This window comes from Branchiostoma belcheri, unplaced genomic scaffold (genome assembly GCF_001625305.1).
Source record: "Branchiostoma belcheri isolate BF01 breed outbred unplaced genomic scaffold, Haploidv18h27 scaffold2, whole genome shotgun sequence".
Taxonomy (NCBI): domain Eukaryota; kingdom Metazoa; phylum Chordata; class Leptocardii; order Amphioxiformes; family Branchiostomatidae; genus Branchiostoma; species Branchiostoma belcheri.
The window spans coordinates 8,902,656-8,917,959 of NW_017803490.1; the positions used below are offsets into that span (position 1 = coordinate 8,902,656).

At 42.9% G+C, this 15,304-nt stretch overlaps 1 protein-coding gene and 1 pseudogene across 1 annotated transcript; one reads left to right on the forward strand and one right to left on the reverse strand.

Annotated features, from left to right (window-relative positions):
- The window catches only part of LOC109468521, a 17,160-nt pseudogene extending 2,705 nt beyond the window's left edge, over positions 1 to 14,455 (reverse strand).
- Positions 9,999 to 13,299, forward strand: LOC109468830 (tripartite motif-containing protein 3-like). The gene is made up of 3 exons (XM_019767168.1): positions 9,999 to 10,127; positions 10,862 to 11,017; positions 11,590 to 13,299. The coding sequence occupies exons 1-3, from the start codon at positions 9,999 to 10,001 to the stop codon at positions 13,219 to 13,221; spliced, it is 1,917 nt and encodes a 638-aa protein (XP_019622727.1). The 3' UTR covers positions 13,222 to 13,299.
- Positions 14,456 to 15,304: the final 849 nt, after the last annotated feature.

The window sequence follows — 15,304 nt, forward strand, 5'->3', positions numbered from 1 at the left end:
AAATCTTCAAAATCAAATAAACATACCCCCGGAATAAACGTACCCCCCGGAAAATTACCAAAATTGACGGGTAACCTGTGTCTCTTGTACTAAAATGCGCCCTTACTGATATATGCACAAATCTTTAACTGTTATTTGCAATTAGGAATTTAAATAGACAAAAGAAAGAGCATTTAATATTTCGTATTTTGATAAGCACCACCCATGACAATAGAACATTCAGACGAATTTATGCACGCGGTGATTGCAAAAACCGGCCCGAAAATGACAAGTTTCTCGCTACAATACGCGTTTATAAACGTCTTCACTGTGCAAAATAAGAACGTACTGGGTGGATGTTCGGGCCAAAAACCCGTACCCGTATGTTTATTCGGCAGATGAGAGTAAGAGCTCACCGGGAGTGACGGCATCAGCCTCCTTCTCTGCTGCGTTGTTCCCTGCATCCTCTGTTGGCTCGGACTCCACAGACGGGTGCAGAACTCCGTTTCTTACTACAGAAGCCTCCACTAGCTGGGACGCCAGCTCACTTCGCAGGGCCTACAGGTAAAATAGTGTAGTAAAATAGAGACAAATTAGACATTTAGAAGCAGTTACTGAATTGAAACTGCTTCTAAGTTGGCCGGTGCAATGGCCAAGTGGGTAAAGTGCTCGCCTTGCATTCGGTAGGTCATGAGTTCGATCCCCGACCGAGTCATACCAGAGACTTTAAAAATGGTACATACTGCTTTCTCTGCTTAGCACTCAGTATTTGTGAAAGAGTATGGGAGTTGAACACACAACACTACCAGTACCAGTGGACTAGCCCCCTGCTGTAGTAATTGCACTGTTGTGTGAGGCCTAAGGGCTACAGAAACGATTTGATTACAGTTGGAACATTTTGCATTGAAATGTGTGTTTTCTTGAGTGAGTATGACCATTCTTATATAAAATACAACACGGTGTATTCCACATCACTCTCGGTCCGAGCCCTACCTCAAGTTGGATCTTCCTTCAGCCTCAAACCATGGTCGGGCTGGTACTCGGGTAATACGGAATACACCGTGATGTACTTCATATTACCTTCATATCAGCAGCACTCATGCTAGAGTCCGAATCCACCGACACGCGAATATTCCGCTCACTTCCCGATGCCCCCGCAGTCAGCAAGGCACTGCCCTGGCCCGAATCTGCAGGTTCACGAATCTGCTCCTTGCTTTCCTCTTCTTTGCTCTCATTGCTCTTTTCAGAAATCGGGGTCAAAAGATCGACACAGTCTTGGGAGGAATCCTCACTCTGATCTCCTTGAGATTCCTTCGCTGCTTTGCTAAGAAACTTCTCCCTGTGTCTTTCCAACGTCTCAAGCTTTTCTCCAAGAAGCCTGCTTGCGTCTTGGCCGCCGCCTTGAGCCTTGGCGTTCCCTTGAGACGTTGCTATGGATATCTTCGACACATTTCTTCCACCAGGAGGCGAAAGAGGCTGTCCTTCTTGCAGCTTGATGTTCACGTGTAAGTCTGAATGTTCTGCTCCTGTTGCTGTTGCAGTTTTCTTGGGGTTGAGTGACAGAGTTAGGGTACTTTTGGATGGCTCTTCATGTTGAATTGGAGACTGTGCCGCTATATATAAAGAGAGTAGATCGTTATAATCTGATACAATCTATGTTTCCCTTCTTCTTACATCTAAGCTGTACAGATAAATTTATATTTCTAATGAGCTTAGACAAACCTTCTGTATTGAAACATACCTGTTCTTACCTTTTACCATTACTAAGAAATGAGAAGAAACCGAATTTACTTAATTTATCTAATTACTTGACGATATATTATTATGTAACGTTTTCTGTATTCCATCCTTTTGTTGTGACCTGTACTTAACCCAGTGGGTATGTGTGTATAATAAAGGTCTTCATTCATCATTTATAATGGACCTATACCATTATTACGTCACAGTTTGTTTACCGCAATGAATGTCGGTCAATCGACGTTTATATTGTACAGGGGTGCGTAGCGCGGTGTGTGTTTGTGTAGCATTAGCCTAATGTAAGGCTTTTAATACAGTACTACTTTCGTCTAATGTCACAACTAAATCACCCATGCGGCATATAATGCTGTGTCAACACAACTAGATGCAGCAAAAAATCAGACATGCCTTACTTTGAAAACTTTGAAATGATCTTTATTCTTTAACTGACCGTTCTAGAATGTTCTTTAGAACAGGTAAACAAACTGTGACGTAATAATGGTATAGGTCCATTACATCGGAATGTTCCGCACCAGGTTTTCCATGTACCGGAGAAGACTCTTTCGGATAAACGTGGTTTGCATCAGGTTCCGAAGGTGTTGAAGAAGCTGATTGGCTACTGTCTTGGTCGGAGTCTTTGACACGGACGGCGTAACCTTGCTTCACCAGCTCTCTTGCAATGTACACGTCCTAAAAAAAATCATTACACAATTTGGTGTAGAAAATAAGATAAGGCACTTCAAAAGGAAGTGAGACTTCAGCTCTTTACAACTGAAAAAGCCCCTAATAAAAAGCTTTAAACTTTAAAATTACAACCATTTTCCACATCTGAAATATCTGTTGAACTCCTAAAAATCTATGAATGAGTGTGTTGGCAGGAGCTAAGAATAGCATCACATTTATATAATTACATGATGGCAAGACATTTTGGACTGTGTGAAAAACTTAACTGTGCAAGTACATGTTTGTGCAACAAGTTGAAATGAAGTGCTTTTGAAACAAAGAAAACATATAATTTAGTTTTCCAAGTTTATGTTACAGGTGCTGTATGCCTGTTGACCCCTGACCTTTGGCCCGTGCGTGTCGACCAATAGGAGGCAGGGAACCAGCTGGAGGTCGCGCTGGATGTAGGTGACAGTTTTTGCCATGAGGATCTTCCACTTTGCACAGTAAGTCAGCTCTTCAAACAGATCTGTGGCCTGCTCACTCCATTCTTCTCCTGGAAATATAATGTACAATCTCATATATTTTGTAAAAAAATGTACATTGTCAGGAAGACCAGCTGTTGTCCACCTTTTGTTTGCTTATTATATAATAACTAAATGTAATAATTACGTATTGTCCTGTCTACATAAATGTATGCTGGACCCCATTGCTATTGGAAAGCAGCTTCTACTAGCTGAATGGGCTACCCAGCCGTTTTCTGATGAAATAAATAAATAAAGCAAGGCGGTCTTGTAGTTTGTATTCTTGACTTAGAATCTAAAGGTTCCGGGTTAGAGTCCCTGGCAGTCCAGTGTTGTGCCTTGGGAAAGGCACTTAATCATACATTATCTCAATGGTCTAAGGAGAAAAGAGGAGAACCACACCTCAAGCACATTAAATTCTAGTATCCCACTCACTGAACTGAAAAGTGTAGGGGTCCTTTCTAGTGTAAGTGGATCAAACCTTACAGTCTGGTCTCCAGGTTGACATCTTTAAAAGGTGATACATTTGGCTGTTACGTAAATCTTCCTACAAATGTGCTATATAAAATTATAAAATAATCATTACCTTTTGGAGCAACACCTGCCAGGGAACATTCCACTGCCTGGAAGGGGAGGCTCAGGAAATCATGTCTGAAAAGGGAAAGAAAACTATCACTGAGTGTCCTCTTGCTATAACTGGGTGTAACAGGTCATCTGGTGTAATATAGCCAGCTGCTGCAGTGCCATGTGCCTGCAAAGCTGGTGTGTCATGCAGAAGGGCAGTTATACCGGCTATACAGATACAGAAGCTGGTGTTACGCCGAAGGGCGGTTATACCGGCTATACAGATACAGAAGCTGGTGTGTTACGCAGAAGGGCGGTTATACCGGCTATACAGATACAGAAGCTGGTGTGTTACGCCGAAGGGCGGTTATACCGGCTATACAGATACAGATACATGTAGAGATACAGACACACACATACACATGTAGTACCTGAGTGCCCGTAAGTTTTCTCTCTTCACCACCCCGCTATCCCCATAGTCCACGTAGTACAGGTCCAGTGTTCCCGCTTTCCAGAACCCCATCACGCGAGCGCGGTACCAGGCATCGTCATGTTGGAACGGCGCCGCTACGATATCACCTACCATCAGGGAGTGGATGGGCTCCAGCTATAAGGGTAGAAAATGATGAAATAATGAAACAAGTCAGATCAAAATACTGTCTATGCACCTTTAGTGCAAGTAAAATCAGAGCTGTGTAGGTATTTCTGATGTCTACCTGCACCACATAACCTGCACTGGTCTACCATCAGGCTGTGTATAGGCTCCAACTAATCAATAGTACAAGTCCAGCGTTCCAGAACCCCATCACACGAGCGCGGTACCAGGCATCGTCATGTTGGAACGGTGCCGCTACGATATCGCCTACTATCAGGGAGTGGATGGGCTCCAGCTGTAGGAATACAAAATGATGAAAACAGTAAAATCAGTCATGAAATTGTTCGCTCATCCAGTTGTCTGTAGAGTACATTTTGTCTGAAAGCTCCGATCAAACATCTACCAGGCATCGTAGTGTTGGAACGGTGCCGCTACAATATCACCCACCATCAGTGAGTGGATGGTCTCCAACTAAGGGCATAGAAGGAGTATATTATTAACAGTAAAACAGTCCAGAGTTCATGATTTCCAGAACCCCATCACCCGAGCTCAGTACCAGGCATCATCATGTTGGAACGGTGCCGCTACGATATCACCCACCATCAGGGAGTGGATGGGCTCCAGCTGCAGGGGTGGAAAATGATGAAAATTAAGAATAATTAAGTAAACAAAATAGTACAGGTCCAGAGTTCCCGCCTTTCAAAAACCCATCACCAGTTACTAAATTAAAATTAATGCTTAAAGTTAAAACTTTTGTTCCAACACAGAAAATGTTCTCGCCAGAGTGACAGAGGTCAAAAGCTCTGGGTGAGAATTTTTCTCTCTTATGTTGGAACAAAAGTTTTAACTTTACACCAGTCCAATGCAGAATTGGCCCAGTGTGCCCAGAACAAACAATGGAACAAACAAAAAAAAAACTGTACACAAACCTTCTAATATTTGAATGAAAGCTCATCTGTGTTGGTTGAATCCATACATCAGGTGATGAAGGTTGAAGTGTTAGACCGAAAATTCAAGGTGAGTCTTTCTTTTCGTGTTGGAAATACATTTGCAAGCCTCAAACTTTGTAACCAAGTAATACACAAACATGTTCTTCTGAGTAGTAGTCAGACATATCCTGCACAAGTCGGTCAAGTTGTGGGGCCTTGGCGTCAACCATCTGTACCCAGAAGTGTCCACAACAAACAAACAAACAAACAAACAAACAATAGAACACAAACCTCCTTGACATGTTCTTCTGAGTAGTAGTCGGACATATCCTGCACAAGTCTGTCGAGTTGTGGGGCCTTAGCGTCAACCATCTGTACCCAGAAGTGTCCACGTGTACCCAAAACAAACAAACAAACAAACAAACAAGAAAACACAGACCTCCTTGATGTAAAGTAATAAAGCTGTTGAATCTTTTCAAACTGGATAAATTGAAATTTTTATACGTAAACGTTTCAGGTACCATCCGGTACCTTTCATCAGTACAATTTATCCAGTTTGAAAAGATTCAACGGCTTTATCAGTGAATATCACTTTTAAATTATCTTTATCCTGGATGATTAACCTTCACCAACGTACCTCCTTGACGCATTCTTCTGAGTAGTAGTCGGACATATCCTGCACTTATCGGTCCAGTTGTGGGGCCTTGGCCTTCCAACACTTCCAAGACTACAGAAATGGGACTTACCCCAAAGTAGACTGGTCCATTCCGTGAACAAGGTTGATGGAGTCAACTGAAAATTTGGGGTAAGTCCCATTTCTGTAGTCTAAGTGTTGGAAGTTAAAGCTTAGTCGACTTTGTTTCATGACTTGAACCAACACAGATGAACTTTCATGCTAAACACAAACCTCCTTGACATGTTCTTCTGAGTAGTAGTCCGACATATCCTGCACAAGTCTGTCGAGTTGTGGGGCCTTGGCGTTCACCATCTGTACCCAGAAGTGTCCGGGCGTCTCAACAGCTGACACAAACACCTCGAAGAAGTCGTTGTGTTGCGGGAGGGGAGAGTTGGGAGGGGAGGTGGGGCTCAGTTTCTTAGCTGAGGAGGAACACAGAGAAAAGTGTTGTATTATAACCTGGAACAAAATGTTTCTATGGATGGACTTCCACACACATTGTGATACTTTGCAAGTCCAACATACATGTACTAAGATGTTACAAGCACTACATGGACTAAGATGGTATGGCCTCCTACAAAGAATGGACAGTGAGAAGTGGCCTAGGAAGATCATCTCACTGGATGCGGAAAGCTGAAACCCCATGCGGTCAACCATGGAAGAGATGGATGGACAACATAAAGCAGGACTTCCACCACCTTAACCTGCATAAAATCAACCCACAGGCATTTTATTTTTAGTGGCGAGCTGCCCTCCAGCCTTAGCTGTGTGCAAGCATGTCTAAACCTTGGGAGATGGGGACCAAGTTTCAGACAATGCATTAACTGGATACTGTGAGTACTGTGAATGTACATATGCTGTACCTTCCTGTTGGTGTGTCCTGGGTTGCCGGGTATCGGCCTGCCGGTCCCGTGTTCCCGGTCGCTCGGCACCGCGCCGGTGCTGCCGGTTGCCCGTGGTTACCGCCAGCCTCTGTCTGAACGCCTCCTCCTCAGCTATCTTCTCCTCCAGCAGACCCTGGGAACAACATGTCAATCAAACATGTCAATCATACATACCATCACAGCAGGAAAACATATTGTTTTTGCTCAGTTTCTTCTTCTTCGTCTTCTCCAAACACAACCTAGCTGGTATGTTACGCCAAATGGCAGTTATACCAGGTATACTATACAGATACAGAAGCTGGTGTGGCCATACAGATACAGATACATGTACGTAAGGCCAATGAACTGGACCAGTCATCTGTCACCATGGTAACTGGTGCTGTAGCAGATGCCCTGTGGTGTTGGGTTACATTCGTAGCAGAACAGACAGACCCTGGAAGGAACATGTCATACAAACCTGTCAATCATTCATTTATTACATGCTTACCATCACAGAGGGGAACATATCGTTTTTTCTGTTTCTTCTTCTTCTTGGACCTCTTCTGCAAATAATTTTAAAGTCAATGACCTGGACCATATGTCTGTCACCATGGTAACTGGTGCTGTAGCAACACCCTGTGGTGTTGGGTTACATTATGTAGCAGGACAGAGTTGGACGGCCTGCCTGCTCACCACACATACATGTAACAAATGTATTTGACTTTTCTTGCTCACCCGTGCATGTTCTATCTGTTCCTTGGTGCCAGTGATGGTGGCCAGTTTGACGCAGTCCGGGCTTCTCTCGTCCCCTCCCCGGTCGATCTTGATCTTCGCGTGTGACGCCCGACACAGCTGTCTGATTGTGTCACCGTTCTTCCCTGGAAAAAAGTTGTCAGAGAGTTTTTTCATTAGGGCAACGTCAGTCTAATTTTTTTTGCTCTCTCAGATTCTTACGAAACTGAATGAAGCTGGCAAATATCATTATAATTTCCTATGTCTTTGCAATTAATAATCTAGCCTGGTTATCAACCTACTTAAGCTCCCGAGTCCTACATTCTCTGCGCAAATACGTTTGGTAACCACGCTATTAGCAATCGGGCATTAATTTACAATGATTAAATGACAATGACAATGCACTAAGTTAGATAACTGAGGTATAAGGGTAGGAAAAAGTACTACATATAATAATTGTAACATAATTACTATATTACATCTATGCCAAAAAAGCAGTTACTCAAGCAACTGGATTTGATTTTGGAAGTTGCTTCAATGACTGCTTTTTGGCATATCTGACTACCTGGATGTTTAACCTCTACCAACGTATATTACATCTATATCAACAGGATCTCTTCTTTCTTTTTGAAACAAACATGGACAAATTTACGCAATGCAGCTATAGTTAGACTCCCTCCCACCTATGATCCTGCCCAGTGCCCTCTGTGGCAGGTGGATCTCCTCTGACAGGATGACCGGCTGGTCTGCGATGATTTTGTGGATCAGTCTCTCGGCTTCCTGAGCTTTTTCTGGAGCCCCGCGGATCAGCACAACTCTGTCCTCAGTATCATCTAGACCTGACTCATCACGGAAGTTCAGTCTTGCTCCTGACACTTCCTGGACCTGAGAATAAGGAATAAATACCAGGTTTATTATATCTATTTTATTTATTCAGTAAATATTTACATCAATGAAGGTTAGACATCCAGGTACTGAGATATGAAAAAAAAGTTACTCAAGCCACTCTCCAGTGTCTCCAGTGGTAGTATATGCTACATTTGTACCTGAAACGTCTGATCGTTTCCAAAATCATATCCAGTACTAGTTGCTTGAGTAACTGTTTTTTGGCGTATTCAGTAAATATTTCTTTCTTTATGCATTTGGATGAACATACAGCCAAGCCTATAGAATTGCATAACAATAACCATTGTACAGCTGATCAATGAAGATTAGATGGCAGGTATACATAGAACATTATGTGTGATTAAAAATAAATCAGGCAACTGGATGAATTCTTTGGGGTGCCATTAAGGTCCTTTAAAGTCAGGTGAACTGCTGACCCTATCATATTTCACAACACTGAAACAAGCTAGAACCGTTTGAAAGAGAACACCAGAAACAAAACATAGCACAGAGTTACACTTTGTGTCTCAAGGGCCCACTGTGTCAACTGTTCTCTCTAAGCCAATTTAGACCATACCCATGTAAATGCGTAATGTCTGGTGTAGGGTCAACTTTAGGCTAACCTACAGCACAGAAGCTGGTATTATTGTACAAAGAACAGAGTTACACTTTGCCAAACTTTTCTGTCTGAAGGGCCCACCGTGTCAACTTTTCTCTCTAAGGCTCTCTAAGCCAACTAGACCATGTACTCAGTAAATGTAATGTCTGGTGTAGGGTAAATTTTTGGCTAAACTACTGCACAGAATTTGGCATTATTGTACAAAGAACTATTCATAAGTGACCATCATCTGTGTGTATGGACTACTAGGCTATTGCAGTATTGGGGCCACTTTTTGCTGTTTTTTATTTACAAGATCAACCCACAGGACAGAGACAAGTGGCGAGCTGCCATTAAGCCCCAGATGTATTGTGCAAGCACGTCTAACCCTCGGAAGACGGGGAACAACAGACGATAAACCGGACAGTGAGTGAGTGAGTGAGTGAGTTTATTCTTCTCATTGAACCAAGTATGAAGAAACCTGTCTATAGTGACCACCAGTGTCTACTTTTTTTTATTAAGTTAAGTTATTATAGACAAGCTTTACTGTTTTCTTAAAGCCTTGTATAGAAATCTCACACTACCGGTATAGCCCTGTTTATATAGTATAGGTATCACCCATGAAATGTAACAGTCATTCCTTTTATTTAGAACAGACCAGGTGACAAGCTGTCCTTTGTTTGCGGTAACCCGAAACCTTCAGTTTGTAACTGGAGTTAGCGTCAGTTTGCGATCAAAACACTCAGTGGAAAGCCTGTAAAACTGGAGTTAGTACTGCTAGATAACCAGAGTTACTAAATGCTGGCAAATTAACAGGTTTGTACATTTGGATTAAGCATTGAACTGGATTGTAGTTGATAGCATGTGTCACTTGCAGTAGGGCATGCATGCCCTTTTTCGTAAGGCGTAATCATGCCTTTTAGATCTTTGTAATCCGTAGGCAGCCTGGCCAAAAATCATACATATTTGTAATCAGTACATTAGCTGTAACACACATTTGGTCATTTTCATTCTACATAAAGCATATATTAGGCAGTTACATTTATGCAACATAACATGCAATTCATAAACTACAGTAACTCCATGATTCAATGCAACTCTGAAAATTTAACGTAATTCCTAATCGGCAGTGACACGTTTTTATAATATAATTCTAAACACCCCTCCCCCTTACAGGCCCTTTTGAGCACAGGAACACTAAGTCTTGAAGAAAGTTTGGGACAATCTTAAAGGGGGTCTGTTCACACTTAAAGATGGCTGAAGGTGTGGACAGGGACAGTCTTCAGGACTCCCTGGCACAGAACGAATCTGCACAACCGTTCTGGGATAACTTCTTCCCGACAACGACTGCTGATACAACAACGGTACAACCTTCCATGCAGGTATTGTTTTTATTGCTGTTAACATTTGTTGTTGTTGTTATGATGCTTGCCTCCTCTCATATACCTGTGCCTAAGCATATGATCTTTTCTCCAATATTCCGCTGTATTGTTCCTCTGGTATATAACCACCATTCAGCATAAGATACCAGTTTTGCTGGCAAAACAACATATTGCTAGGGCACCTGTCAAATCTAACCTTGTAACTTTATATTCTTAACAGTATCATTGATTGAATGATAATTGTTTAATGCTGCCCTAGGTGTGAATTATTGTATCACTACTTGGTGACCCTGCATTCCAATGTCTGGTTATGCCTACTCAATAAACATGCTTCTAAATGTTATGTACATGTAGCACATGACATCCATGAATAGTTCCATCAGGTTGGTAAGACACAGAGTAAAGAGACTCTTTTTACACGACCAAGTCTTTTATTCAGCCGACCTTTTGGTCTGTCACCTTGTTCAGCACAGGTGTCACTACAAGTGCTATGGATGTGTTCCCTTTTAACCATGCAGACATGTAAATATTTTAAGTTTGGGAATGCATCTATAACCGTGACACCTGTTTTGTGCAATGTGAACCAGTCAGAATTGCCCTGAGGAAGGTGACAGACGGTCACCATGGACAGAAACGTCAGCTGAATAAAACACTAGTCTTTCTTCAGCATATGACATTGTATATAACTCACTTATGCAGATCTGGCAAATAAATAAACATTCTATCTTGCACAGGTCTGGGGGCACCTGAGGATCAGTAACCCCTGGCTTCCAGTCCGCTCGAGGATCGGAGCTTTCTACGCAGCCAACAAGGAACAAACCATGATGGCGATTCACAGGGCTATAGAGCGCAGAGACCCGTTCAACCCTGACCAGCCAGCCGACCCACAGGTGTGTGGATGATATAGTGTGTTCGTCTTTTTTCCCCTTTTTTTACACAATATTTTTCAATAATATAATGTCTTAATCAGACTTTTTTTTTTGCCCTGCGGTGGCATAGATACATGTACATGTACTTCTGCATTCATTTCGTTTCACTGCTGAGTGATACTTAGCACGAGAAATACTCATCCTAAGTCGGTGTGTTACGCCAAAGGGAAGTTATACCGGCTATACTGATAGTATCAGTATCAGTGATACAGTTAAATCATACGTGTACAGGGGTCAATATGGATGGTACTGTATGTGCAACCCATGTATATGCAGGCCAGGACAAGGGTATAATAAATATGTCAACACTACATAATGCTTTAAAGCCATGTGAGGTAAAAGATTGACTGACAGATTAATTGATTGATTGATTGACTGATTGCTGTTCCCCAGGTGATAGTAGAGTTAGAAGGAGCCTCCCTCCTGGTTCCTGTTAACATGCCGATTGATAGATGTAATTGATAGATGTAACTGATAGATGTAATTGATAGATGATTGATTGATTGATTGATCAATTGATTGCTGTTCCCCAGGTGATAGTAGAGTTAGAAGGAGCGTCCCTCCTGGTCCCAGTTATTTTCCACTCCCAGCTTGGCCACGACTACTTCACCTCCATCCTGAACGGCCCCTTCCTCAAGTCATGTCTCAAGACAGAGCTGGAGAGAGTCGGCTACAAGGAGCCCATCTTAGTCACCGCCGAGAAGCAAGGCTTCTCCAACACATCGTCTTCAAGTCTCGACGAAGAAGTTAAGGACGTCTTGGAGAAAATGCGACAAGCGACCACACAGCTCTCGGAGCAATCCAAATGTCCTCAAGCAGAGAGCAGGGAGACTGACGCGCAAACTTTCACGCCAAGGCAAGAAAGGACTCTGATTGGTGGAAACGGTTCTGGGAAGAGTCCATTCGAGTACCCGAGCGGGGTGGCAGTGTCAGAGGAAGGGGAGATCTTTGTAGCCGACTGCTACAGTAAGATGATCCAGGTTTTCGGTGAAGACAGAGCGACAGAATTCCTGACAACCATCCACGGAGACGAGACAATCGAACCGTCAGATGTGGCTATAGATGGAGAGGGGAAACTGTGGGTTGTGGGGTACAGAAATACGGCAGACTACGCCGTAAGATACACCAAACAGGGGCAGAGACTTGCCATGTTCAAGCTTCAAGTTGAGACCGAGTGGTTGCGAGGGATTGCGGTGGATGTAGAAAAAAATCACATCCTCGTAACACAAACCACAGGAGAGGAACCGAACCTACACGGAGAAGTGCTTGAGTTCAAACCAGATGGGACTGCTGTGAGGACTGTAGGGGGACAGCAGGGGATGAAGTACCCACGGTACATCACTGTGGACGGGGAGGGCAGAATCCTTGTCTCAGACTCCAACAGTAACTGTATCTACGTCTACAAGAACGCACAGTTGCAGCTCAAGTTCGGAAACACCGGGAAGAAGAGAGAGAGAAGCGAAGGGATGCTGGACAACCCTCGGGGCGTCTGTACGGACAGTTCGGGGAACATCATCGTGGCTGACAGCGGGAATTGTCGCGTCAAGATGTTCGACAAGCGGGGGCGGTTCCTCAAACAGGTTGCCACGGAGACGGCCAGGCCGCAGGTCGTCGCCATGACGCCACAGGGTCAGCTGGTGGTGACGGACACAGAAGAAGACCTGGTCATGGTCTTCGATTCGCTGCTGGGTTCGATGACATGCGGTTCAGAGCGATGCACGACGTGTGACCACTTGGAGGAGGGCGCCACCTTCAGTAGCCATGCTACGGAGGAATCCTTCCAAATGAAAGACAGCATGACTTGCCGATCTACTTACGTCATCTATCTCCTCTCCTGCAGCAAGTGTGGGATGCAGTTCGTGGGAGAAACTAAAGAGGAGCTTCGTACGAAATTTAGCAGTCTTGTAGCCAGCATCAACAACAACAAGACTTCGGCGCTGGCGAAGCATTTCAACAGCGCGGGGCACTCGGTGAAAAACGTCCGCGTCCGTCCGATCGTCCAGATCGAGAGTCGCGATGATCAGTTGAGGAAAGACGAGGAAGCGTTTTGGATCGAGACGTTACAGACCGAAGCTCCGGACGGGTTGAACCTTCCGAAGAAGGCTGAAGGCAAGAAAAAACTGAGCGACTTTCAGCGAAACTCTCCATCATTTCATCTACCTTAGGATAATTGTTATGAAATAAAGACTAAGCTTTAACTTCCAACACTTAGATACAGAATTGGAACTTACCCAAATTTTCGAGGATAATTGCTTTCCTCAAGAGTTTGTTGTAAGTTATAATTCTCCTTTTCAATGGAGTCTTCATCAAAGTAGAAATTTATTAAAAAAGCTCACATAGATAAATTGTAAAATTTTAAAGATGGCTTTTTATGAAAATACATACCCCCAGTATAAAGCCTTTGTAATTGTACAATGTACCTACAATGTATATGTTTGTACATAGAAATTTTAATATGGTTTGGACAGTAACTCAAAGTTGTATTAATAGATGCAAGGTATGTTTCACTCTGAAATAAGAAAAAGAGCAAATAATGTTATTGTCATAGGCACTGTATACATTCTACCTGCATTCATGCATCATATTGTAATATACATGTAATGTTGTGGTCTATGCATACATCAAGAAAATGGAAAAACATGAAAACATTTTATGTCATGATCAACTCACTGTCATTCTGAGACTGAAATTGCTTGCAACAAGGAGGTTAAAAATCAGATTTTTACCCCCCCCCGCTTGGGACCCTAAAAAGGTCAATGACCTTAGAAACCTTGACCTCTGACCTGTTTGATGGTCGCGCCCTGTCGGCCAATCACAGCTCCCACGACCCTGCGGGGAACTTTGACCTCGATGGTCGTCTGTCGAGATGTGGCCATGGACTTGGCCGCTTCTTCCTGTTCAAACTCATCTGTTCAAAACAAAACAAAAGATCAATTCATACCTCCAATTGTTAAAAGATATCATAGTTTTATATATTTTACTATTTCTAATGAGTAAGGTACGTACCAATAGACTCTGCCGATTGGACATACAAATTTTTCTATTGCTTTTTCATAGGAAGTTGACAACTACTTAAAACTAGACTTCACATTAGGATGAACATGTCACATGTATTTACTAGACAAGTGATAATATTACACAGAGTGTTTTATTTACAGCTCTATTTGGCCAAATTTTCAAGACTTACATTTTAAGACACAAACGTTACTTGTGACCTCAGCAGGCAGGAGGTTAACAACTAAATACCTTCCAGTCTCTGTCCCTGGCTCCTCTTAACCAGTAGATAGCCGGTTACCATGGCAGCAGGAACGGCCACGCCCAAGGCCACCTTCTGGCTGGTAGTCAGGTGGTTCAGGGCATCTCCCAGATCCCTTAACCGCTCCATTTGTACTTACAACTTACACCTACAGATAGGAAAAACAGAACACAAGATCATATCAGGGCCCATCACTTAACCGCGACGGGGGCAGACATTGTCCACCAGATAGTACCTTTGACCCAGTGTTGACGTCACACTTCAAAGAAGCCATGTGACAATCCTCACTGGGTCAGTCTACTGAAGGAGACCAGAGTGACTGTTCAAAAGCTCTAGGTGAGAGAACTTATTTGTGTTGGATCTAAAGTTTTAACTCTAAACATGTAACTACCAACACAGATGAACTTTTATGTTAGAACACAAGATATTAAACTTAATTAGATCCAACACAATGAAATTTCTCTCACCAAGAGCTTTCGAACAGTCTATCTGGTTTTCCTCAGTAGACTGACCCAGTGAGGTGGCTTCTCTGAAGTGTGACGTGAACACTGGGTCAAAGCATGGAGGTAAGGTATTCTAGTAGATGATGTCGCCCCTGTCGCGGTTGAGTGAAGGGTGATGGACCCTGATGTAAACAGCCTCTTTCACTCCTCTCAGGAATCTCACAACACAAGATAATTCAACTCTACTACTGGACAAATTACAAAGATTACCTCCAGATGTTTTAAGTGACATCCACAACTCTTCTTTAATGTCACTTAATTGGTCAACAATTATACATAGGTGGAAAAACCAGTTCATTTCAGTGACTAAAGAAAAGAAAAAAGGATGTCGCTTGAAATGTCTAGAAGTAATCTTCATATTTATCCAGTAGTAGAGACTTTGCGTTAACATCTGTGTCCATAATATCACCAGGGTCCATAATATCGCCACCTTGAGAAATAGTGTGCTTAAAGATATTTTTACTGCAACATACTTTTGGTATGCACTCC